The sequence below is a fragment of the Lonchura striata genome, chromosome 3 (genome assembly GCF_046129695.1).
Source record: "Lonchura striata isolate bLonStr1 chromosome 3, bLonStr1.mat, whole genome shotgun sequence".
NCBI classification, from domain to species: Eukaryota; Metazoa; Chordata; class Aves; order Passeriformes; family Estrildidae; genus Lonchura; species Lonchura striata.
The window spans coordinates 63789707-63815331 of NC_134605.1; the positions used below are offsets into that span (position 1 = coordinate 63789707).

At 40.2% G+C, this 25625-nt stretch overlaps 1 protein-coding gene across 3 annotated transcripts; it reads right to left on the reverse strand.

The window, feature by feature from the left end:
- Positions 1-2471: 2471 nt before the first annotated feature.
- HSF2 (heat shock transcription factor 2) lies at positions 2472-16770 on the reverse strand. Of its 3 annotated transcripts, XM_021547128.3 has the most exons (14): positions 16531-16770; positions 13147-13255; positions 12805-12932; positions 11483-11607; positions 9435-9510; positions 8233-8294; positions 8042-8126; positions 7045-7214; positions 5661-5773; positions 5495-5570; positions 4825-4930; positions 3848-3907; positions 3214-3280; positions 2472-2870 (listed from the first exon to the last, which is right to left on the reverse strand). In XM_021547128.3, the coding sequence occupies exons 1-14, from the start codon at positions 16699-16701 to the stop codon at positions 2581-2583; spliced, it is 1638 nt and encodes a 545-aa protein (XP_021402803.1). In that variant the 5' UTR covers positions 16702-16770; the 3' UTR covers positions 2472-2580. The 3 variants fall into 3 exon arrangements, with proteins under 3 accessions (XP_021402803.1, XP_021402801.1, XP_021402802.1); XM_021547126.3 differs by having other exon boundaries at positions 5495-5773; XM_021547127.3 differs by lacking the exon at positions 3848-3907 and having other exon boundaries at positions 5495-5773.
- Between the last annotated feature and the right edge of the window lie 8855 nt (positions 16771-25625).

Genomic DNA, 25625 nt, shown 5'->3' on the forward strand with positions numbered 1-25625 from the left:
GCTCAATGGTAATTGCTGTAATGATGGTTTTCATAGGATTACTCCTAGTTTGAGTGCTTTGGGAGCACAAGATGTAAGATCAAGAGCTTTTGGATGTATGTTTTTTTCCCCTCAATTCTATTAAATGGTTGTAGGAAAAAGTGCAAGCATTAAATTAGGGTAATTAAACAGTGCTGGGTCAGGCTTTGCAAGTGAAGAAGGGTCTGCATTTGATGATCCCTGGTGCCTTGATTCCCAAATAAGCCTTGAGTGTGTTGTTAGACTCAAAGTGGAGCACTTTGGGGTTCACTGGACACATTGAAGCACTTTGACACTACTAGCCTGACCTTTCCCATGCTGAGGACAGCAGTACCATCATCAGCACAGATGTGAGGGGGGAAACTTGCACCTGGAGCTTCAGAGGAGCCAGTCCAGTGTGTCCCATTGCACACAGGAGGACAGGCACCCCGGGGGGAAATACCCTGGTAGCAGATGCTCAGAAGCATGTTTTTAAGGCACCTGTTCACAATGTGCATCTACATAGTATTATTGGTTTTTTAAGTAGTTTAAGTAGCATAGCTGTGCTGTAATTTATTGCTGTTTTGTGTGCCACTTTCTTGGCTACGCTACAATCATGAAGTTTGCAAGGAGCCGAGTGGTGAAAGCTGTGTAAGCCTTTTGGAGGAATAGAGTATTGTGATTAAAAAAAAAAGTGGAGAAAATAGGGCACAGAAGTTACAATAACTGAAGGAGAAGGTTTGCATGTACTGAGGCTTCAGCTGAAGGGTTTCTTACAATATTTGGGGCTCTGAATCTTGAAATCTTTTATTGTATTAGGTATTTTACTTGTCCATTGCCAGAGATGGACTTGAGCCTAGGAAGTGTAAATCTAGGCATAGTTCCTGTGCAGTTACACAATCTTAAAATGCTTTTGTGCTTTTTGCTTTGTAACTGAAGTACATAAGCTGCATAATTTCTCTGTTACTTGCTACAACTTGAGCCTAGAGCAGCCTGACTGGAAGTGACCCTGGAGCCTGCAGCCGATGTCATGCTCATTCCTTTCCGTGGTGTTCGTAACTGTGACTTCAAGTTGCTGTTCTCTGAAGCTTTTAATTCTGCACCTGAACACTGACATTTACTGCAAAGAGTCTGACATGTCAAGTCAAACTTGAGACAGTAATGGAAAGATTAGTAAAAGCTTATAATAATTTGGAATATGTTGTTACCTTATTAATAAATTTGGATGAAGACGTCCCATGACTTCTGATGTCTCATGGTGCTGCCAGATGTTGGCTATTTCAAGGGTTTGTGTAACAGTGTCATCCCCTCTTCTGGGAATATTTTGTAGCACTGTCAGGTTCTGGGAAGAGCTGACAGTGCTGCAGAGCACACCTGAGTTCCTGGCTCTTTCAGGTCATATGCAGCCCCCCTGGGTGAGGTCCTCTGATAGTTCTGTGCCCTTGGCAGCCATGTCCCAGCAAACACTAACATGCCTTGCACCTGGAACTGCATTCCTGCTTCATCAACTGCTGCCTCCTCACTGGATTACACCTGTTTAGATTTGGGTAAAACACCTGAACACCTCTTCTACTACAACAGTTCCTGAGTCCTGTAACAAAGAACAAGTTGGTGAATTCAGAAGATTAGCAGACTGCTCTGTCTATAGATTCAGCTCTTTGTACAAGTGGCCACATTACTACTTTGGAAAAAAATCTCCAATCCACTGCCAGAATTGCAGAATGTGTTTTTTGTGTTGCATGTCTTAAGTTACTGAAACCCAGTTTCTCTCTTGTTTTGGAGGCTTATCAATAAACCCATCAGGCTGGAGGTAATGAAACTTTTCCAGGAACTGTGCACAGCAGACCTTGCACAGCTACTATGATAGGAAAACAAGAGGCTATTAAGTCCATAACGACCTGACACACAGAATAAGAGACAAACTCTTGACAAGTATCACACTTAAGTAACATTTATTTTGTCAGCATAGATGGTCCAAGTTAAGAGTACTCATGCAGTCATAGGGCCTGGCAGCTGTCAAGCACTTTTCCCCAGTTTGTGCTATGTGTGAGCACTTCCACTGAAGTGAAAGTAAGGCAGAACCAAGATTTAGCAAGGTACAGGCACTTTGTTCCCAGTTGAAGCAGGGAAAAAAAAAGCCTACATCAGGTCCTGGTCCCCCCACCCCAAAAAAGCCTCATGTGTGTTAAACAAAATGTAAAAAATAAAAACCCCAAAATACAGAAAGTCAGTGTTTCCTAACCATACACTACTAGTTTATGTCATCATACATAAGACAAGAAGTATAAGAAACCATTAACCAAAGCTCACTATTGACAAGTGTTGGTTATTTGCGGTACGAGCAATGTGGGCAACACCAAGTGTTCACTGCAGTGCAGCAGGAGCCTGGCTCAGCAGTGCCAGCTGTGCCTGGTGGCTTGTCTTAACTCCATAGCTAAACAACTGCTTGTGTAAGATAGGAAAGATACTTCAGATTCCACATACCTGGTTACATAAAACAGTGATGTACAAAAAACTCTCATACCAAACAATATTCTAAATAAATAGTTCATCTTCATGACTATATACACAACCTCCCTCACATCAGTTATCCAAGAAGGACATGTCTGTATCCATGGGTGCTGGGGCAAGTTCGCACAGGTAGAACAGTGTGGCCTCACTTGCCTCTGCCTCTGTCAGTGGCTCCAGACGCACCAGTTTGCTCTGGGTGGGCTGGGGATCCAGGCTGCTCTCCAGGAGCTCATCCCCTTCCACGGATTTCTCAACAGTGGAAGGAGTTTCAGCTGTGAAGACCCCACTCTCAACAACAGAGCCTGGGTTCCCATCAAGGAATGCAAGGAGTGGAAATGCAGTGTAATGTATCAGCTGCTTATCTGTGAGGGAAAAAAAAAAACCAGAATATCAATTAATGTGCCAACCCACAGTACTTATTTAAAGAATAATTACTAAAAAAAGATAGGTGTTTGTGTTTTTAAAGAATTGTTATGTTCATACTTAATATTTTTAGTGCAGATTCACCTGCAAAACATCAGTTTCTCTGCATCTAGTGCAGAGACAAAAATCTAAACAAATATACTAAGTATTGTGTTTTGGTTATTTATCAGCATAACATGAATTCAGATAACGAGCAAATAACTGAGATGGCTTGTAGAGTAATGCTCAACTGTGGAAATGTTTCAGTAGTTGACTACAACTAACCTGATCTAGGCTTAGTACCTTGCATTTCCTGTGAAGCTGCTGGATCAGCATTATTCTTGTTAGTTTCTTTTCCCTTTGTCTCCACCTGGGAACAAAGGCAAACGTTTAAAATACACTTCTAAAGCCTGTTCCAGTGCCACTGGAGAATAGCTGAATGACTATGACAAACATGTTTTATTTGTGATAAGATGCAGTGGCATAATCAGTATTACCCACACTAACACACCTTGGCTGAGAAAACATGAAATGGAAACACAGGCTACAAAGCAAGAACCAAAACTAATGCTTTAAATGAACTGAACAAATTTAAAGTGTTAACATCTTTGCTTTACTGATTATTACTGGTTTCTCTTCCCACCAGACAATACAGATAAAACCATTCTGACAGAAGCACGTACCATGTTTGCAAATAAAAACATCTCAGGGATACAAAAGTCAAGGTAATACAAGTTTTAAAGGACATTACTAATTAATTAGGGTGCTTTTTTCTTTGCTGTTTAAAGCCCAACAGCTGCAGTCTTCCTATTCTCATTTAAGTCTTAAAAGCCACAAAGTGCCATGATTCCAGTAAAGAAAAGACCAAAAGATGAGTGAATTTTGCATCTCTCACTACTGCATGTGTTGAGCACATGCACATGGATTTTAGACTTACTTTGGTATTAGTGATATGATCATGATCTGTGGGATTCATCTGCACAGAAGTTGTAAAAAGCTGAATAAGACAAAAGACATCCAAGTTTTAGGTATCTCAGTGTTGCTTTTAAGAATACAAGACCATTGCTTCTGCATGTGTGAGAAAAACCCCTGTACTTATTCCACTCTCTATGAGGACTGGAATCTATTTACAGTCTATTTACTGCTTTTACAAAGAAAATCTAGCTTTGGAGTGCAATGGTTTGGAATTCCATGAACCCTGATCACAAAATAAACAACTGTGTGGCATCCAACATGGTTTGCTGCAGTCTTAAAACACCAATTTTTACTGATATTGCTGCATGGATAATTCTGCCTACAATATGGATGAACTTAAGCTGCAAGTGGCACCAAGATGGAAGGAGCCATCAGTAAATGGAGAGCAGAGCTACTTTCAAGAGTGAAGTGTGAGAGACCAACAGGCACTCCAGCAGGCTCAGAAGCAACCAGGACCCAGTAACCTCATGCACCTGGGGCCCAGATTAGGGTTAAGGAACAGATGGACAGGGAGCAGCACTTCAGAGAGGGGACAATGTATGTCATGGCAGACAACACCCTGCCACAGCCAGCAACGTGGTCTTGCTATAGGGAGAAAGGTTCTTTTTTACCTCAGTTCATTGAGAACATCACAGATTATGTGCTGGGTTATTTCCAAGCAAGAGTATTAATTGACATTTAAGTTCACATCACAACAAATAAAAGCATTTCACTAAGAAAGCCATTGGTCAATAAGAAACTTAAGCATTTACTTGAGCAGTGGCGTAGCGTTCAGACTTATACCAGTGCTCCAAAAACTCATAAATATTTTTAACTTTGCTTTGTAAAGGGAAGGAAAAAAAGATAATTTGTGATTTAAATCCATATTAAACAGCAACAAAACACACAAATGTTTCCTATAGCCTATTATGAAAATACTTAATTTTAAGTCAAAATTACATCAACCAGGAGATCTGGATCTATGCTGAACTGTCGTCCTGACAACATAGCCTGGAAGTCCTCTAAACTGCAGTCGATACTGTCCAGATAATCCAGAAGTTCAACTCTAGAAGGCAAACAGTATTTTATTGCTGTATCCCTTAATAAAGTAAGAGAAATCCTTAAGTAAGCTTTACACAGATGTACTACATGCATCTAAAAATCAAACAGAACTGGAATGAACTAAGTCTTTCACAAGAAATGACCTCTGGAAAAAAAATGAAGACTTTTAGGCTCTTTAGAGGAGAACCCAAGTCAGCAGACAGGTGCTCTGGAATAGGTATCACAGGAATGACATCAATGTAACACTATTACATGACATTAGCAGAGATGCAATTCTTGCACAGCCCTAATGGATCTGATCCACCTACAGGAGTGACAAAAATAAACCCTCACAGTTTAAAAAATTTCCACAACATTACACTGCCAGATTAAACATTTCAACTCACTCACTTAACAATTAAAATCAGAGGTCGCATCTTAAAATACTTAAAATAGAAGGATCTTCAGAAACTGGCTGGAATAACAGGAGCCTGCAAGTTTAAAGTTCTCAGTGGAAATTGCTATTCAGTAATTTTTACTTCAGTCAAATAATCAGTTCTAATACTAGAAAAAAGACCAGACTACTCACTTTCCAAGAAGATTTATATTCTGTGAAATTACTCCGTTTTCATTGAGGATAGAATCCATCACAGAGACTGGGTCTTCTGCAGTTAAAGTTGACTGGTTATTCACTTGTACAGCACTTGACATGAGTGGGCTTGTGCTGTCACTGACATGGCTGGCTGGATCATTACCTGGGACAGCAACTGATTCAGTGTTTTTATCCCCTTGAATTACAGGGGCATATTCATCTTCGTTATCATCTTCCACAATTACAATATCGGGAGAATGGTAGCTACAGCTACAGCTGTAATGTGAGATAAATTAATTACAGCATTTCATACACATTTAAATGGGTATCATTCCACAGGTTTAGTTACCTCTCACTTTAGTCCAGCTACTATTCAAGCTACTATCAGGAAATAAACTTTTCTACTGCTTTTTAATACTAAACGTAGCAAGATATTTGAAATACCTATTTTCCATTGATATGGTTCTGTAATGATCAATACAATTAATGCAGTTCAGTTAGCAGACACTGTTGTGCCAGACTACAATAACCAACTGCTAAAGAGCTATAGCAACACTGACACTTTTGTCATTAGAACAACTGTAAGTTTGCATATAAATGTGAAGTATGTACCAAATCATACAAAGTCATCAAGCCAGACAGACAGTATATATTTTTCCTTATTTCCTGTTGAACAGCATCAACTGTGGAGCACCCATAACAAAGTTGTTATGCATACCAGGAACAGAATCTGAAAACCAAGAGCGAGCCTCAATTGATTTGCTTTTATCCCTATTCTGGTTCTTAACCCTTAAGAAGCTGTTAGTTATGTAGCCTCTCTGTCACAGCCTTTTTCTCATGAAGCTTTTCTATCAGAGCATGCACTCCCAGGCATCAGCTGAGCAAGAACAATGATGCCAATTCAAATATAAGATACAAATACTCAATTTTTTTCCTTGAGGCATAATACAGGCCCTATCAGTCCAATGCTACTGAAGAAGAGAGTTGCATCTAAATCCCTGGACCAAGTTTCAACTTGCTTGTAGCTGAAAGATGAAGAACTTCCGTACTATTGGAGTACAGACAGGAAGGAACATGATCACAAAAAACAACTGGACTGTAAAAAAAACAGAACCCTGAAATTAATTGGCTTAATGCAAAGACCACACCAAAACCTGAAAAATACCACATGCAAATTTTTCTCCACAAAAGCCTGGAAAAAACAAGGGAAGTTGTTCCTGTCTGTACACATAACCAAAAAAGTAAGAAGACTTCTCTTACTCTGGCTATAGTATATTTAACCATTATGCAATAATACAGATTGTTTCACCAGTTTCCATCTATTCTCCTGATACTAAAACTCCAACAGCCAATTAACTATTTTGGAACAAATCTAGGGGTCAATAAATCAAAAGCTAGTGTGAATTCACAGATTAAGTTTCTATTATGTGCAGGAGTGCTGTGTAATTCTAACCACTTGACTAAAAAATTATCTAAGACATTTGAATTAGTGCATATTATACAGCACTGAAAGCCATTTATCAACACAAACTTCTTAAACTTCTTACTTGGAAGAATCCGAAGTGGTATCTTCACTTGTTTCTGGTGTAACAGGAATATTTTCTTCATCAGCCATGGGATGTTCTTCCTCACCCACATCCTCAGTGACATCATAAATAACAATGTCATCTGAAATCTGTTCCCTTTGTTTTAAGCCCTCATTTCTGTTGAGAGGTACCTGAGAATTATTTTTATAAGAGTCAGGACACAAAGGGACAATGAGCTTCAGCATTTTGACAATTATCATTGTATCTTACAATGCTTCACAACTAATTATGTCTAAGAGCTTTTCTACAACTTGGAGATGACAAGCTGTTTGACCAGATCTATGTTTAATAGAAAAAAAACCATACAAGTAAATAAGCTGGAGAATAACAGCTACAGGAAAAAGAATCTGGCAAATACTACAGGTGTAGAAATAAAATTGTACTAACACTGTCAGATAATAGAACTCAAAATATTAAAACAGTGACTGCTGTTTAAACAGTACTTTGTTAAAATGAGTGCTGTAGTAGGGCACTAGAATTAGTAGCTTTATAACAATCTCCTTGCCAATTATTATTTGGAGAGCAGAAAACAGCTTTCAGTGGTGTGACTCATTCAAATGTAACAGGAACATGACATGATTTTGCTAGGTTGGATGCTGCCTTGCAGAGCAACACACTCGACCCTTGTCCCTATACGGGGCCAGGGATGCCACATTCCCAGAGATAACAATGCAGCATTACACATGCTATTTCTAATAGCACCATTTTAAAAAGTAAACTGCTATCAGCATGATCATGTATTTAATACACAGGTAACTGGTTTTTATGTGCTAATGTTGGAAAGTGAATGGTCAGTATCAACACCTTCAGCTTCTGAAAGGAAACAACACAGCCTATCACTTGTACAAGCTGACAGCTCTCACTACACAGCTGCATTATAGACTACATGCAACAATTAATTTGATCCATCTGCACACCTGCACTCCATCCAAACAGAGTACCCATAATAGAAACTTACATGGTGGCTACTGTCAGCTGGTTCTTTCACAATTTTCTGAAATACATTCGACTTTGTAGGTCCATTAGTGTTCAGAAGTAGGGGCCTACATCAGAAAGAGTAAAGTAAGAAGGTCATCTCAAACCCACCTCTTTGGTAACAAGGCCTGTCAGTTTATCAAGTGGACAGAAAGTTTTCAAGACCATATTTACCTCTTGCGTTTTAGGCTTACTAGTTGGTTATTCTGCACCAAGGTAATAATGAATTGTACAATCTGTAAGGGAGAGAACATGACTGTTGGTTGATTTACTTTGTAATTGTTTCTCTTAAGTACCAAGGCATCTTATAGCAAAATACACCAATAAAATCTATAAATAGCAAAACACTTCCTTTGTATAATAACTTTTATACAGAGCTGTTCAGAAAACCTAAAAATCAAGGTAAAAAAAAATGCTGATAATATCTAAATAGTTATTCAATTGTTAAAGAAAGACTTTTCACATCACAGGTGGTAAGAGCTGGCTTTTACACGACACCATACAATACACAGAAAAGCAGGCATCAACTCAAATGACTAAAAGAATTCTAATTAGCAATGACAAAAGGCATATAGGGGTGTGGACCATATACATAACCTGTATCTATAAATACTGGTTCTGGTGAAAGGCATTTTTGACATTCAAAAAAAAAACCCAAACATGTACAATTAACAGTATTCATCAGCTATCTTTCCTTTTGAAATGTCAGCCTTCCTTCTCTTATATTTTAAATCTAAAGCTTTAAGGTATGTATCTGTCTTGAAGAAACTGGGAAAAAAAACTCAGTAAGTCTCTGTTACAAGGCTACTTGCAGTGATGCCCTTTCAGGTATGTTAAAAAATAGTTCTATGCATTTTTATCAGTTTTGGTAGATCATAAATCTAACTTAAATTATCAAAGTTAACCTAGTATCAATAGGTTCCACTCAATTATCTATTCTTTTGGTAACTAGGAATGTACAGTCAGTAGGTCACTAAACTGGGACAATACAAAATACAAAAATACAAAATCTTGGGAGTTCCTGCAGTGAGAAAGTTTCTCCTCAGCAGCTGACAGAGAAGCTGACATCTGACTCCAAAAGTAATAAAAAAATGGAAGGACCATATTAAAGGTAACTTAATGAGTGATGTAGGATGTTCTTGAGCCTCTTTGAAAATGTTTACAAGACTTTGGTCTTATTTTCTACTTATGCAATAAAATACCCTGAATGTTTGTATCATTAGGGTTTGTTCATCATATACCACCCTGCTGTTTTTTCTATTAAAGAGAGATTCGACATAAAAAGCTGAGTAACGGCAAAACAAGGTAACATGGCAAAGCATTCCTACTTCAGAAGCACTCACTCAAGCACACATGACACTTGAATGAAGCCTTACCTTTCGAATAACTTGCTGCTGTTGCAAGTGTTTTGCTCTCAGTTCTGACACTTCCCTCCAAAGGGATTCATTCTCTCTGTTTAAAAATGATGATTTAAAAGTCACACTAAAACTAGTTATTAATTTTTGTTAAAAATAATTTGGCTTCTTTAGAACTCTTTGAAATGTGTTCTAGATTGGGGGTTGGTGTGGGAATATCACACAGGCAGCAAGCAGCCTTGAAAAGTAACTGTGAAACAGAGACCCATACACAACTAATGGCCTGCAGAGAATCTGTATCTGCTTTAAAGGAAAAAAAAATTGAATTCCCAAATCCAGCAATAATAATTACCCATACATTTAGCATTTACAATTAACTATCAGCATTTAACAATTACCTCTATTAGCTCCAGTAAACAGGCATGTTAAGTGATAAAAAATAACAGGAACATGTCAAGAGGTAGCAGTTTTCATGAAACACTGCTGTTTTAGAAACCTTGGTTCTTCCAGTAGTCACAGGACTCCAGTTACTGAGACAGTGTAAAAACTGCCCTACTGTAACCATGAGCCTTTCTGCTTCCACAGTGTATGTCATACTAATAGGCAGATAATGTATACCAAAAGCTTCAACGAATATGGGTAGACAATGTACCACACTCCTTTCTTTTGTAGTTCAATTTTCAACACAAAGAAGCAAACTCCACTGGTGTATGGAGTTTCAGGAAACCTTAAACTAAGTTTTCAGAAACAGCATCTCATATGCAGTGTGATGCAGTGTACTACTCGCTCCTATGTCATGTCCAACATACAATTTAAGAGTACTGTTCCATCACAAAATTAACAGCAGAAGCGAGGGATTAACATTCTCAGCTTTTTCACTAGCTTAATCAACATCTTTTGTAGGACCAGTTTCTACTTCAATCACTTTAAACTGATGGGACGACAACATGGATGCCAGAGACCAACCACTATGTTTTCATCCCTACAAACTGTCTGCTCATTAGCAACTGGCTGTCATTTCAGTCAAAGCCAGCCAAGCTCTGGCCAGCAGTTTGGACCTGATGCCCTTCTGAGGTTCCTTCAACCCAAATTCATCTAGGATTTCAAAACAGCAAATATGATTTTTTCTCTAGACTGGCCAGATTCTAACACAGACTATGCCTAAGCAAAAGAAGTTTGCCTCTTAATATTCTACCACTCAAGTCATTAGAACTGACATCTAGAAATTAGAGAATTTACTTCTTACAACCTGAACTGATTGGTGACCTCTGCCACAGAGGTACACTGTCATGAGACCATCTTCTGGAAGAAGAAACAGAAACTCTATTAGTGTTTCTATTGCAGTGATGCGACTTACAGTGCATGACCTTATGCTCACGTATCTTGTCTGTATCTACATATTCTAAAGGATTAAGTAATTTGTGACCCACATCTCTCTCACTGTTGAGAATAAATCATAACTTCTAAGCAGACAGTTAAGGAATTCTACAAAAACTCTATATACATTTGGATTTTCACTTCTGTTTCTCTGTCAATGAGCTAACTAATGAATTTCAAAATTAGATTTCCAAACATATTTTCATAGGTATTATCTCATCCACAGTTTTAAACAGTGAGGGAATGAGGACAAAAATAGGAAAATAAAAACAATGAGCAAAGACATTAATTAATGTCTGATCCTACAAAAGTATTATATGCAAGCTGCACAAACCAAACTCTGCCTCAAAACACAGTAAGTGTTTAAAACTTGGAAGACAAAAACCAGCATACTTTATACAAAGAGCTGATTTAAATATTTAAGACTCAGCATCTACATGGAACTATTATTAAAGATGTTATTTAATTGCCTACTACTAGACAGGTCTGCAAACACCAACATTGCCTGTAACTTTTAATGATATCAAAAAATTCAATTTTAAAGCAATTTTTCTATGGAAGTTTATGTTTCTAAAGCATTAATTGAAATGCGGCAACCAGAAATCAAGAGATGCCTAGAATTAGGTCTCTGTCCAGTATCTAGTATCACAATTATTCAGTATTAAGGATCAGATACTGATAAAGCAACTTACCTCTTCAAAAGAGACAACTGAGATTCAATAGTTGTTTGCTTAATTTGCACCTTTTGAGCACTGCATATTATTTTAGAGAGATCTTCCTGACGTATCTTGTTTTCTTCAGGTCTCGAAGAAGAAACCTTTAAAAGATTAGAATCCAGAAACAACGCTTCCTTTTACTCATGCTTAACTATAATTCTCTTTTGCTGATCAAGTATATTTTCTTATTAATGTTGACAAAATATGCACTTAATTGAATAATAAACCAAGCATCAAAAAAAAAACAAACCCAGAATCAGAAACACAGCTGTCACCATATTTGCTTTAGTTGTTACAAATATTTGTGTGCACTCCCAACTCTTCAGGCATTTTCCCAAGAGCTCGACTTCATGATAATTGCATCACAATAACCTGGTGATAACAAGTACATCACTCTGTGCTGGTTTTGGCTGGCATGGGGTAATTTCTTCACAGTAGCAAACTGGGGCTGTGTTTTGGACTTGTGCAGTTGTGCTGCAGTGCTGGCAATACAGAGATGTTTTTGTTATTGCTAAGCAGTGCTTACACATGGAGTCAAGGGCTTTTCTGCTTCTCACTTTACTCCACTATCCAGTTGGCTGGGGCTGCACAAAAAATTGAGAGGGCACACACACAGCATTCCCACCTCACCAAATGAGCATTCCATACTACATGGTGTCATGATTAGCATATAAAACTGGGGAAAAGAAGGACATGGGGGGGATGTTAAGAATAATGGCATTTGTCTTCCCAAGTCACCACTACATGTGATGCGGCCCTACTTATATGGGGATGGCTGAACACAACCCTGCCCACGGGGAGTGGTAAATGAATTCCCAGTTTGGCTTTGTTTGTGTGTGTAGCTTCTGCTTTACTTATTAAACTGCCTTCATCTCAACCCATGAGTCTTCGCACTTTTATTCTCCCAATTCACTCCCACATCCTGGCATGGGGAGTGAGCTAGTGGCTGTGTGAGGCTGAGCCACTGGCTGGAGTTAACCATGATGTCCAGTTTAATTTGCCGTATTTCTATTTGCCATCTGTATCCACTTGACTCAATAACAGCAGAGCATATATCAGAAGCATAACAAATGTGTTTATGTGTTGTGTAAAACTTTACTATAATAACAGCAAAGTAGATAAAAAAGCCTTGTCAAATCCCCCAAACAAGCTCAAGATATAAATGAAACCAGGGCAGTTTGTTTCCATAAACTCTGAACTTACTTGCACTCACACTCCTGCAGTTAAACTTAACATGAACATAGCAATTCATCAATACTTAATAGTACAGGTTTTCCACATACTGGATTTTCACTAACCTTCCTTTTAATGTGTTCCAGCAAGTCCTCCCGGCCCTGCCTAAAATATGCATGCCGAAACTCTACTGGACCATCTCGCTCCAGTTTGACAATTCCAGAATCAACATGGACAACTTTACGGAAGCCATCTTAAAAAAATAAAAAACAAAACAAAAGAAAAACCTCAAGATCCACATTAAGAAATTTCAAGTATGCTGTCCCAACTATCCTGTTACCAATTTTGAGGATAAGACAGTATCCTAGTTGCAGAGAACACAAAGCCACTGTTCAAAAGAAACTGTAGCTTAACTTTTATGTACAGGATTTAATACTGTGCTAGAATGCAAAAATCCAGGAACTTACACATGTTTAACTGCCTGACAAAGCTTGCCATGTTGTTATGCTTGAAGTACTTGGGAAGAATCTCTTTTGCAAATCTCTGTTCATCCAACACCAAGAAACTCTTTCCATTCTAAAATGAGAGAGACACATTAAACTACTTAAAAACCATAGCAGAAAACACACTGGGCTTTTAGAATTAATCACCAGATTGGAATGCTTCCTTTGTGCATGCAGTACATTACTGATCTGCTTGCCTACAATTTTCCAAAACAGAAAGTGTACAAACCTTGCAGTTGCAAAGCAACTGAGTACTATCAGTTTACATCATCACCTGTATGAGAAGGGGAAAATCTCTATTGTTACATGCTGCTTTATCAAGATATGAAATAATTGTTTACCAGGAATTATCATAGTTTCACTACAGGACAATACTATAATTTTGAATGTAGTTTTGAAGCTCTGGTAAGGAATCTTAACAAAGAACCTGAGCAAGGAAAAACTACCAACAGCCAGCTGACAGTCCCATCTGCTTTTCAGTATAAAAGCATGGTTTGCTAGGACCTGTAGAGCAGATGGAGCTGTCAAAGATGTGAGGGTGCCCACTGGGTTTCGGAGTTATCAAAAAGGTAGCCACCTAAAGCAAGATTCCCCTTCTGGAATGCCAATTGTGAGGGAAGACTGATATTTTATTTAATCTACAGGCTTTAACTAAAATAGAAGGATGAGCTCTTTGTTCTTCAATGACTGCACTCCATTTAACTACAGGGCAACTAACTGGCAGAATGCAAATTATCTACTTAAAAATGGTTTAGGTTTTGTCTACACATCTGCAATACTCTCACCCTGTAGTTAATAAAAAGTCTTATCTTCAATAAATGTCAACACTTTTCCTGCATCTTTTTAAAAAGTCTTTTAATTTTAATGAGTCACTTCTCTTATCCTCAAATGGCAGCAGCTCTCTGATCCTAAGAAGCTTAAAGAACCATATGAAGGTTCTTGCCCAAAGGTGGGTGTCCTTGTTTCAGATAGGATAGAATTATTTTTTTTTTCTTGGTAGCTGGTAGAGTGCTAAGTTTTGGATTCAGTGCTAGAATAATGTTAATAATAAGTTGATGTTTTAGTTGTTGCTGAGCAGTGCTTACCCTAAGTCCAGGTCTTCTCAGCCTCCCAAGCACTGCCAGCAAACAGGTGCACAAGAAGTTGGGAAGGTGCATGGCCAGGACAGCTGACCCAAACTGGGCAAAGGGATATTCCACACCAGAGAACATCATGCCCAATATATAAACTGGGGGAGTTATCCAGCAGGAAGGCCAACTGCTGGTTTTGGATGGGCTGGGTACAGGCCTGCAGGTGGTAACCAACTGAACTGGGCATTTGTTTTTCTTGTGTTTCAGTTCTGTTTTATTACTGTTATCATATACTTCACTTCATTTCAGTTCTAAATGGTTATCTCAACCCACAAGTTTTACTTTCTCTACCAGGGTGTGGGGGAGTGAGCAAGTGGCCGAGATGTACTTCAACTCAGTTGCCAGCGGGGGTTAAACCACAACAGCTTGCTCCAGCAAGTCAGCAGGGAGCATCAGAAACAGGATGTTACAAATGACTCTCCACTGGATGACTTAAGCCTTAACACTGAGATGAAGGTAGGGAGATTAAAACTTCCAGTAATGCCTACCTATCTCCTGCTGAGAATCAATCAGTGGAAGAAAAAGAAGAAGCAAAAGAACAGCAAGAACAAACTATTTTAGCCAAAGTGAAATTCACAAAGTGAAGGTGTTGAACTAGGTGACACTAGAGTGACCTGGGACACCAACAGACAACTCCTCACTTTATCATCACTTTGACATTGTCCAGGCCTAGCACATAAGAATCTGGGAAACACATCCACGAGCTCCTGTTGCCCTGACAGTCATTTACAGGAAAGCCGTACAGATGCTAAGCCTGTAAACTCCACTACACAGCTAAATATGATTGTCAGCTCCTAGTGCCCATGGCTACAGCATGCAGCAGTCTTCCAAGTGCTTCACTTGGTACTCCTCACCCATATCACAAGTAATCCCAATACCTACCCCTACAAGAGCTGCTGGTTGCTAATAATATCAACTGTGATAGCTGGACCTTCCCCCCTAGAAACAGCCTTGCAGAATCTCAAACAATTTACTGTTTCAATTAAAAAAAACTAACACAAGGATACCTAACAGGTATCTGTATGTTTACCTGAGATAAACATAAGCAATGGATTTGGGAATTCTCCATTAAAACCATAGGGCAGCAAAAACAGCATTTTTAAATGTAGACAATACCAATTTTCATAGAGCCTTTAGTATCTCTCTTCCAAAAAAACCCCAAAAAACAAACAAACAAAAAAAGCAGAGAAAAAAGAAGCCAAATAAATTCCAAAAACACCACAAAAAAATTCCACCCTAAAACAAAACAAAACGAAAAAAAAGAAAGAAAAGCTGCCGTAATCTACTGAAGCCTCCTGCTTCCCTCTTTGGGAAGTTTTGGCTGAAGGTACAGGTAAATAATTTTCAGTAACATACTTACGACATTTCATTATTTCTAGAGCATTTAAAATAAGGAGCATTCAGCTGAGTTTAACTCAATGGTACTTAAAGAAATTGATACGATTTGAGAACAAGATTTTATTGAAAGCAGCACGTAAGGAAAAAATGAAGCAGCAATTATCAAAATATGTGCTTAGGTTTTAGCACAACCGTCAAGGATGCTCACTGTAGCAACTTGCCAGTCCTTCCTTGCACTGTAAGAAGACTGGTGCCCAATTCGAATACTCGACTTCCCCCGTGGCCCATCCCCTTCCCGCCACCCCAGCAGGTGGACACCCAGCCCGGGAAGCCCCGGCCGTCTCCCACGTGGCCGCCCCCCACTGCCCCTGCGGGATCCGGGCCCGCGGGAGCACGCAGCAAACGCCACCAGGCCTGAGCACGCCGCTCTTCCCACCTGGCGCAGCTCTCCCGGAGCCCCGTTCCTGGCGCACCCACCACCCCGCGATGGGAAATCTTCCCCGCACGCCAAAACCCTCCGGCTGCCGGGCCCCTTCCCACCCCCATGGCCGCCCGAGCCTGCTCAGTCAGAGCCGCCACACAAACACCCCCACCCTCCGCAGGGGTGCTGGGACGCGCCCCAGGGCGGGCACGGCAGCTCCTACTCCACGCTTAAAACAAGGGAGAGGCTGAGGGCTGGAGCGAGCCGGCCTCTGCCGAGCAGCTCAGCACAGCTCAGCGCGGCCCGAGCCAAGCCAGCCATGTGGCCGTGCCCTGATGCTGCGTCCTCCGCAGGCGCACGCCGAGGTCCCCGCAGGCCCCGATGGCGCCGGTGATGGCGGGGGCTCCGGGGCTGCGCCACACGCGGGCGGGGGGGAGGGCGGGGGGGAGAGCGGCCGACCTGGCTCCAGGTGATGAGCTGGTTGCTGGGGGTCTCGCCCAGCAGAGCCCACAGCTTGCTGAGGAAGGCCGGGACCCCCGGGCTGGCGAAGGGAGGCGACGGCTGCAGGGGAGGCTGCGGGGCCGGCGCCGGTTGCGGCGGCAGCAGCGGCTGCTGCTGTTGCTGCTTCATTGTCGCTCGGGAGCCGCCGGGGCCTCTGTCCGGGAGGGAGCGCAACCAGACCGGCCTGGCCCCGCCCCTCACCCCCCACCCCGCATGCGCGGCGGCCCCGCAGCGCGCGCGCGTGCCGGCCCCGCCCCTCCCCCCCGCGCCTTACATAACGTCCCCACGTGCGCCGCCCTCACGTGTCACAACAGCGCCGGCACGGGGGGGGACGGAGCCAATAGGGGCGCGCCTGGCGGCGGGGGCGGGGCCGCGTCGCGCGGGCGCACGTTCCCCGCGGGGCAGCGGCGCGTGGCGGGCGCGGCTGAGGGAGCGCTCCGCTCCCGCTCCTTTCCCGTGTCCCAGGGAAAGAAAGGCGGGCGAGTGCCCGGGACGGGCCTTCTGAGGCCGTGTCCCAGCCTAGCGTTTCCGAGCCGTCCGGGAGAGCGCTGAATAATAGCTAGCCAGCTCAAAAACATGAGTACGCAGGGCGTATGCACAACAGGAGCACCCAAGCCAGCTCCCCCCAAAAGCATCTCAGGCAGGCCCTAAGCAGACCCCTTTGCAAGGCAACTGGTGTTTAGAATTCAGACTTACCAGCTACTGAAACTGAAAAATGAAACTGAGTATCTCAAGGAAAACAGCCTAGTGAATGGTGAAATGCACTTTTTTTTTTTTGTTTTTGTTTTTAATCCTCTCACAAGTATTTTGCAAAACTTAATCACATATTACTTTTTAAGAATTTGTTCTATGGAACTAAAATTACTATTTTCACAACAAACCTCCATTGACGAGTAGTGTTGCTAATATTTGTTGAAATGTCTCAAGTCTCAAAGAATCGCAGTGAGTTTAATCTGCTGCAATTTACAGTGAAAACGAATCACAATGGCACAGGGAAGATAACAGAACCTTTAGCCCGTGTAGCCGACAGGAAAATTAAGTTCAATATTTGTTTCAAGCTGTATATCACACAAGGTCCCTTTTGTCACATCATTAGTAGCTTACCGGAGCCTATAACAAACCCTTTGAGTGACATTCACTGGATCATTCCTGAAAGAAGTCACGGTTGCTAAGTTCATGGCTCAGCTTTTCAGGGTCAATATTTGGAATTAAAAAACTCATATAAATGCCTTTTGAATTTAAACACAAATTTACAGTAATTTTCCAAGTAATTTTTCATCCTGACGTTCATGTGCAGCAAGCTTTTACTGGATTCCATTAATCTACATAGAAATGCTAGAAAAGCAGAGAGAAGAATATGATTGTGACTTAATCTGGACTCAGTATTGCTCTGCATCTTATATTTCTTGTTTACAACTTCAATTTGAAAATAGAAGTTGATTTGCAGAATTGTTGGACAGTGTTTCAAAAGGCAAACCCCTATATTTATGTCTTTGGCTGAGACAGAAGTGGAACCATGTACTTATTTTTTTCATTTCCTTAGTAGACATCACCATGGTGAAAAAGACTGCTCTGTAAGTTGATTTCCAATGTCTTACAGTTGAGGCAAATCTTTAAAGCTTTCTTTTTAAAGCTCAGTTTAGGAAAAAGGTTTTCTTCTGAAGCCTTAAGCTTAAGAATTGGAAGTTATTTATTAATACTTAACATAAAGTGTTAGCAATGTACAACTCAAATAAGGCTTCTATTAGGTTTTTATTTCATTGTCTTACAAGGTCTGAGCACAAGGTAATTGCTTGTCCCTGTTGATAAAGCTTTTGATTACATTGTTTTACAATCCAGTCATTGCAAAACTCATCTGGGGCTATTTGACTTCCCAGTATCTTCATAAGCAGTGCTGTAATCTTTTTCCACACTGCAGTAAAATTTTCCTCCACTTAGCTTGCAGAAATCTGGTAATTATCAGCTCTGAGACAGGTCAAGCTATTTAAATCTTCCATGATGCAGTTCTCACCCTCCCCTCTCCAGAAAAACATAACACTTTAAAACTCTTAATGTATTGTGAAATGTTGGGAATTCAGATCTCTTCCCATATCCCTGAACTAACCCCTCAAGCCCCACTAGATTCTGTTCCTCCTGAGCCTCATTCTCCCTCCCTTGGGCCCATAGTTCCCTCAAATGTCAGAGTTCCAACTAAGACCTTGTTGCTTGGGAACTAAGGGAGCACTGCCAACAGGAAACATCTGATTTCCAATGTTTTTTTTTTCTACAGCTTTCACGGAGAGGCTACATAGTTAGCGGCACCTCAAATCTGGGCAGGAGGCCAAAGAATAAAGTTAGATAGCTGTTCATATCACTGTTTGTTTTGACATCCCATATGCCTAAAAATTGCATCCGTCACTGGTCTTATGCTCGAGCAGCAGGCAGCCCCATAGCACTCCCATACTCTTATAGGAGCTTTGGCCACTGATAGTCTGGTTTTGATGTGCTTTAAGAATAATAATTTGGGATGGGGACCCTGTTCCACAGTACATTTACAAGTAGGGGTCATAAAGCAGCCCCCATGTAACAATATTTTTCTGATATGAAATTAACCTATCTTCTTTGCCTTCCTATTTTCTTCCCCTACAATGGGATATGCAGAAGGGGACAGCAGCCCTGCTTGTGCTGTTGGTCTGGCTTTTTAAGTCTGAAGTGCATTTAACTCTGAACTGTGAACTCCAGTTGCAACAGACCCTGAGTTAAGCCTGAGTCAACTCCCCAAGGGATAGCAGTCTGCAGATTTTCCTTAAGACAAAGAGCATGATGCAAAACAAGAGCCTGAAAATGACAGGAGAGACAAAGGCAGGGTGACAGATTTCAAGGCAATACCTTCCTCTTTTTGCAACCACAATTTGTCCTGCCTGAAAGGCCAGCATATGAAGGTTATCTTTATTGATTCATCTGTATCGATCCATATGAAAGCAAGAGACAAATCAGACACTGAACTTGCACAAATGTTACCCCTGGAACAAGCACAGGCAGCCAGCCACAAGTAGGCCATCCTGGATCAAGCACTGCAGAGCACCTCATAGCCAAATTTGATGCAAGACTTCCAAGCCTTCCACCTTTAAAAAATTATTATACCATTTAAATAACTGAAAGTGTTCCTGGAAGTCCCAGCTCTGCACATACTAGGATCTCCTTGAATCAAAGGTGGCCCTAAGAGGCCTAGCTTTAAATCAATTCTCTTTGAACCAAGGATAGTATGAGATATCTGTATTTATGATGAAAACAGCTAGAGTAGGCAAGGTAGATGACATTTCAGAGAGCTTCTATAGAGATTAATATTCTGGTTTAGGGCAAATTTAGAAGGAAACCTCCAAATGGGGTCTGTCCAGAAAGCAAACCCAAGCAGCCCCTCCCCGATGTGGTTCGGGAAAAGATTTCCTTGGAGAAAAGTGGAAAAAACTATTTATTTAACAAACAAAGTATGAACAAGCATAATAAATAAATAACATTAAACAATAAAACCTCTTGTTGTTCTGAAGAGATGGCAAATTCAGAAAGTACTTGTGGGCTCACTTTGCTCAGTTTCTCATCAGTCCCTCCTGCACTGGAAAATGCTGCGTCCCAGGTCCTGATGGGCAACTCTTGTGAACTACTGGTGCTCTTCTGGGTTTTCAGTCCAGAGCAGGACTGATCAGTTCCAAGAAAAAGAAAAAAACATAATCCAGGAAACTTCAGTGCCTCAGCTAGCTAAAAAAAAAAAACTAAATAAAAAGTAAAGGAGAGCTTTCTCCCGCTGCAGACAACACAGTCCAGGAGAGAAAAACACTGAAGGTGTGTTTTGAAAACAACCACCTCAGACATTCCACTGCTCTTCATTCTTCCCCCACTTCACTCTCAGATCTAGTTTTAAAAGTGCAATACTTATTTCTGGGTTAAACAGACAAATGGGGATACAATTCAGCATCGTAAAGTCACCCAAGGACAATTAATCTTCCAAAGTAATATCCATTCAGTTAGTGTTATGCCATCCTTGTGCATCTGATTCAAGTACCACACAGTGTTTTAGATGGCTGAGTGATTCATTTGCCTTCTTATTCTCTACAGGAAGAAGAGATGGCACAGGCAGCACACCAGATATTTAATAGACAGTGATAAAACAAAGGCTGGCATCAAGTTTTAAAATTAAGTTTTGGTAAGTTTTGTTCCCCTCAGTATATTTAAAATTAAGCTATGATAACTGAAACCAACTACTATTCATGATCAGTATTTTTTCTTTCTTGAAAGGAAAATTCAGACCTACATTCATATTGACTATAAACCCTCCAAGACAGCTTGCTTTGCAAATGGCACAGAAGTGGTATCCATTTCTTGTTTGCTTATGTGTGAGGAATACTTGAAACAGACCTTCCCAATTAGACAAGATCTTCCATACACCTTGAAAATGCTCAGTGTTTCTTAAAAGACTGCTTTCTTGTAATATGAGGAAAAGTTACAGACTTGGAAAAGTTATATTTTAAACTATATAATTTAATATATATATATATATATATTTTAAACTCAACTAAACAAAGCTATAGCATTGTTTAGTTGAGCTAGCATTCAAGATAAACTTAGTGCCTTTAAAAAAATCCAGATTTAAAATGCTTGAAGTCATAAAAAAACCAAATCTTAAAAAAAGGAGGCAAAATAATATCTGAGTTGAAACCTGTTTCTTAACCTGTTAACAATGAGTTCAGGCCAGGTTACCTGATTTTCAGGGGTTTTTACAAATTTAATCTTTATATTGAAGGTTTTGAAAAGATGGTAGATTTGGAAAAAAGAGGGAAGGGGTCTCATGGGCCATACACCTGGCAGAAAACTTTACTGAAGTTTTAGAGCTGCTTACTGTGACCATGTGTTGGTAATTATGGAAATTCAATGGTAAGATAAAACCCCAAAGTATTTGTACTCATTTGATCATCCAAACTTACCACTGTTTTACTCTAAAATGAAAAGTAGATACAAAAACCTGTTAGCACAATTTTCTCTGCTTTAAAGAAGATTTTGTTACAAAGAAGTTCTGAAGATTGTGACGGTGAAGGGCTCATAAATAAGAGTAAAGCATGAAAAGAAACCTTTATCTCACTGGAAGTTAGTTTAAAACCACATACTATGTCCATTATTTACTTATTTTAAGGCCTCCATTTTGTGCAATTTCATATTCCAAATATTAGGACCTCCATAAAATAACAGTTTTGTCAGCTCAATTCCAGAGCATGGCAAAGCTTTCTTCAAAGCAGAATGTCCCTTGCATTGGTTTATTCTTGTCAAAAGTACAGTGGAAATTCTTTGTAAAGTACCAATGAGCAACCTTAACCCTATATTTGACACAGAAAAGCAACAATATCTTACTAAGTTTTGAAATTAACATTATTTTCAATAATGGATTAGTCTGCTCTCGAGGCCATTCAGAGGTATAATTTTAAATGGATAAAAAACACCTGCTCTGTGGGTGTGGAGTCTATCATATCACGTCTCCCCATGCTAATCTCCATTTAAAAACTCTCTTCAGCCTGTTTAAACCATAAAACACTGAGACTGAAAACAAAACAGACTAAATTGCTATTTTCAATCTAATTTACCTGAATTTGAATAGGTGGAACTGTAATATCCTATGTCTATGCCTAATCTGCTGTTCTCATTGTTTGTTCAGGCTCCTCTAAATTTTTATAAAGGGAAAAGAAAAAATTATTTGGTTTCCAGAGACATGGGCCAAATTACTAGTTTGCCTGTATTGTCAGACATACTAGGAAAAAAAAAAAAAAAAAGATTGACTGTAGCTTCCAGAGGATTCTGCTGTTTCCTTCCCAGTTTGGTCAAAAGTACTGCTGTAGCAGCCATGCACCACATTTGAGTGGACAGCTGGTGACTGAAATGCTATCTATGCTGTAACTGCAATTGCAGCTGTCATCACCTTTGGTAAGTTGGTCAAATGTAATCAAGACCTTATTGAATGTACATCAATGTTGTCTGCTGTGCTATGCTGCTTTTCTTCCCGACACAAATTGACCATTAAGTTGAGAACCCCCTGCAACTGGTAGTTTTCTGTACTATGCAGATGTAAGACCTCAACACAGAGCATCTTGACTTCACAGTCCTGGCAGGTTCTGTCTGTGGTTTGCACATATCTGGTGCCTTATCCTGAAATTTTAAGGTAGTCTCAACAATGTGTTTCTTCCTCCTCTCCCCTGCTCTAGATAAGAGCTACAGTCATAGCCCAGCAACACATCTTTTAGGGACATAACAAATAAATTAATATTAATTTGACTTCACTCCTCATCATTAAGGTCCATCCTTCAGTGCTGGGGTACAAGTGAGAATCATGGAATTATGATTGTAATCATAAAGCAGCAAAGCACCTTTATGATTGTAATCATAAAGCAGCAAAGCACCATGGAATCATGGTTTTCCTAATTCATGGTTTTCTTTCAACCTAAATGAAGGCTGGAAAAGACCTTTAGGATCATCAAGTCCTGCCATCAACCTAACACTGCCAAATGCACCACCAAAACATGTCCCTAAGCACCATGTCCACTTGTCTTTTAAATATCTCCAGGGATAAGAACTCCACCACTTCCCTGGACAGCTTGTTCCAATGTTTGACCACCCTTTCAGTGAATAAATTTTCCCTAATATCTAAGCTAAACCTCCCCTGATGCAACTTGTGGCCATTTCCTTTTGTCTCTTTGCTTATTACTTGGGAAAAGAGACTGACCTCCACCTGGCTATACCCTCCCTTCAGGGAGAGTGATAAGGTCTCCTCTGAGTCTCCTTTTCTCCAGGCTAAACAACCCCAGCTGCTCTTCATAAGACTTGTTGTCCAGACCTTTCACCAGCTCAATTTCCCTTCTCAGGACACACTCCAGCACCTCAATATTTTTTTGTAGTGAGGGGCCCAAAACTGGACACAGGACTCAAGGTGTGTCCTTATCAGTCCCAAGTACAGAGGGTCAGTCACTGCTCTGGTCTTGCTGGCCACATTATTTCTTATACAAGCGTGGCATTACTGGCAAGTGTTATCAACCAGAATCTGTACTCTGAGAGCTGTATCCTAAAGTCTTCTTTTACCAAGCCAGTAATACACACGAAGACATTCCACTTGCACATTTACTAGTTATGTTACTGAAGAACTCCTATTAACATAATAATACTCCTTCTTTTTAGTTAAGAAACTGCTGTTCTTAACTTCAGCTAAGTGCTGCTCCTTCACAGACAGAACACTGCAAGAATCCTAAGGATATGAAAGGCTCTAGTTCAACAATTTCTCCCCCCTCTGTCTCCCCTTACAATGCAGTGTTATTCAATGCTTTTCACTCCTTTACTAATGTGGTACCTCTCACCTTAGGTTGCAATTACTATTAGATCAAGGCAAATTGGATTAAAAACACACACACACACAAAAATAATTCTTTAAACACCTGGGGGAGAGCAAGTTTTTATCCTGTATCAGTTCTATAATCCAGTTCAAGTAATTCAGATCCAAAAGCAGTTGCAACATCCCAGCCAAAGCAATGTGCTAGCACTGGAAGTGAAGAGATAAGAAGCTTGAGTTAGGGCACACTATACTTGAGTTTCTCTCCTCCCAGCAAAGGATTTATGAAGAAAGGTGAAGCACAATAAAAGCAAGACAATTCTGCTTTCAAGTACTTAAAGTACTTGAAAATAGATCGTGACTAAAGCAGATCTCAGGCTTAGTAACTTTGTTATGCAGACTAATTGCTTTTCACAACTATTCAGCAGACTATTCAAAATCCAGCTAGCTAAAAAAAATGCAAAAACAGTTGAAAATTTTATTATTACCACTGTAAAAGCTGCATTTAAGAAATAGCAATGAAAATGCTAGAACTAAATCTCCTTTCCTGTGTACATTGCTGTTGAAGGCTTTAGTAGATATTGTGGAAGTAGAATGAAAGCATTGTTTGTGTAATAGCCTTAACATTACCCTGAAAGCAAAACCAAAACACAAATCTACTCGAATATGCAGCCATAGTAACCATCAACAAAGTCTCAGGAAAGCATTGTTTCATTATGCCTATAGACCTGAAATTTTAAAAGAAATTTTAAAAGAAGTACAAATTAAAAAGTTGCTGTTAGATCTGTGGAGTTTCTTTGGAACAGGGGGGAAAATATATTACCATTAGAGTTTATAATTATGGCTAGTTGAAAAGGGTAAAATCACTCTGTTGTATATGCAGTTGCCAGGTGATCATGAAGTGCAGAGAACCTCTTTGGAAGGCTTCAAGGCAGCAAAGGCCACAAATGCAACTTATTCTAACTACAGTTTGTACAGAATTACTTTCTATGGAGTATTTTCTTACTCTCACTGTGAGGAAGGGTATTTCTACTTAACATCCTTAGGACAGTGCTATGAAAACCATAATGAGTATGAGACCAGTACCCCCTGCTCCTGACCCTATGTTATGTAATGGGCATAACCAAAGCCATTCTATAAGCCAAGCAGCTGCTTTCTGTAACCAAGTAGGTAATGTATTTGTTCACTTTCCTTCATTATCAGGCCCTGAAGGTCTGAACCAAAGCAGACAAACCAGAGATATTTCTTCTTCCCCTCCCAACCTGCCTCAAGGTTGCTGGGCGCCAGGATAATTACTCCCTCTCCTGCCAGCCCTGGAGGCCCCAGGCACCCAGCCAGGGAGGTGCTGTTGTTGACCCTGAGGGAAGCCTAACAGCACACAGAGCTGTAATTGTAAGTTAGGGTGTATTATAAATGCTGTATTAGGCTACTTCTAAATTGGACTACCTTCATTCTGCTTCTAGAAATCCAGCAATAAAATCTTTGATATACTAATTATAATAGGTTGCTAAGAAAATAAAGCTTTAATTGTTACTACAGGTTATCATCATCATCATTCTGCCTAAGATCCCTAAAAGAACCTGTCTGTCCCATTAGCGTTGGGTGACATAGAATAGATATCTCAGGGCTGAACACATTAATTCAGTGTGTGTGTATACCAATATATATATATATATATGTGTGTGTGTGTGTGTGTGTGTGTGTATATATATAT

What these genes read in the sequence shown, in the direction of transcription:
- HSF2 (XM_021547126.3), bottom strand. Translation starts at nt 16,701, where the DNA reads ATGAAGCAGCAACAGCAGCAGCCGCTGCTGCCGCCGCAACCGGCGCCG. An exon ending in AGCTCATCACCTGGAGCCAG is followed by an intron (nt 13,256 to 16,530) that starts GTCGGCCGCTCT and finishes CTCTCATTTTAG; the next exon opens with AATGGAAAGAGTTTCTTGGT. An exon ending in ATCATATCACTAATACCAAA is followed by an intron (nt 3,281 to 3,847) that starts GTAAGTCTAAAA and finishes CTTTGTTCCCAG; the next exon opens with GTGGAGACAAAGGGAAAAGA.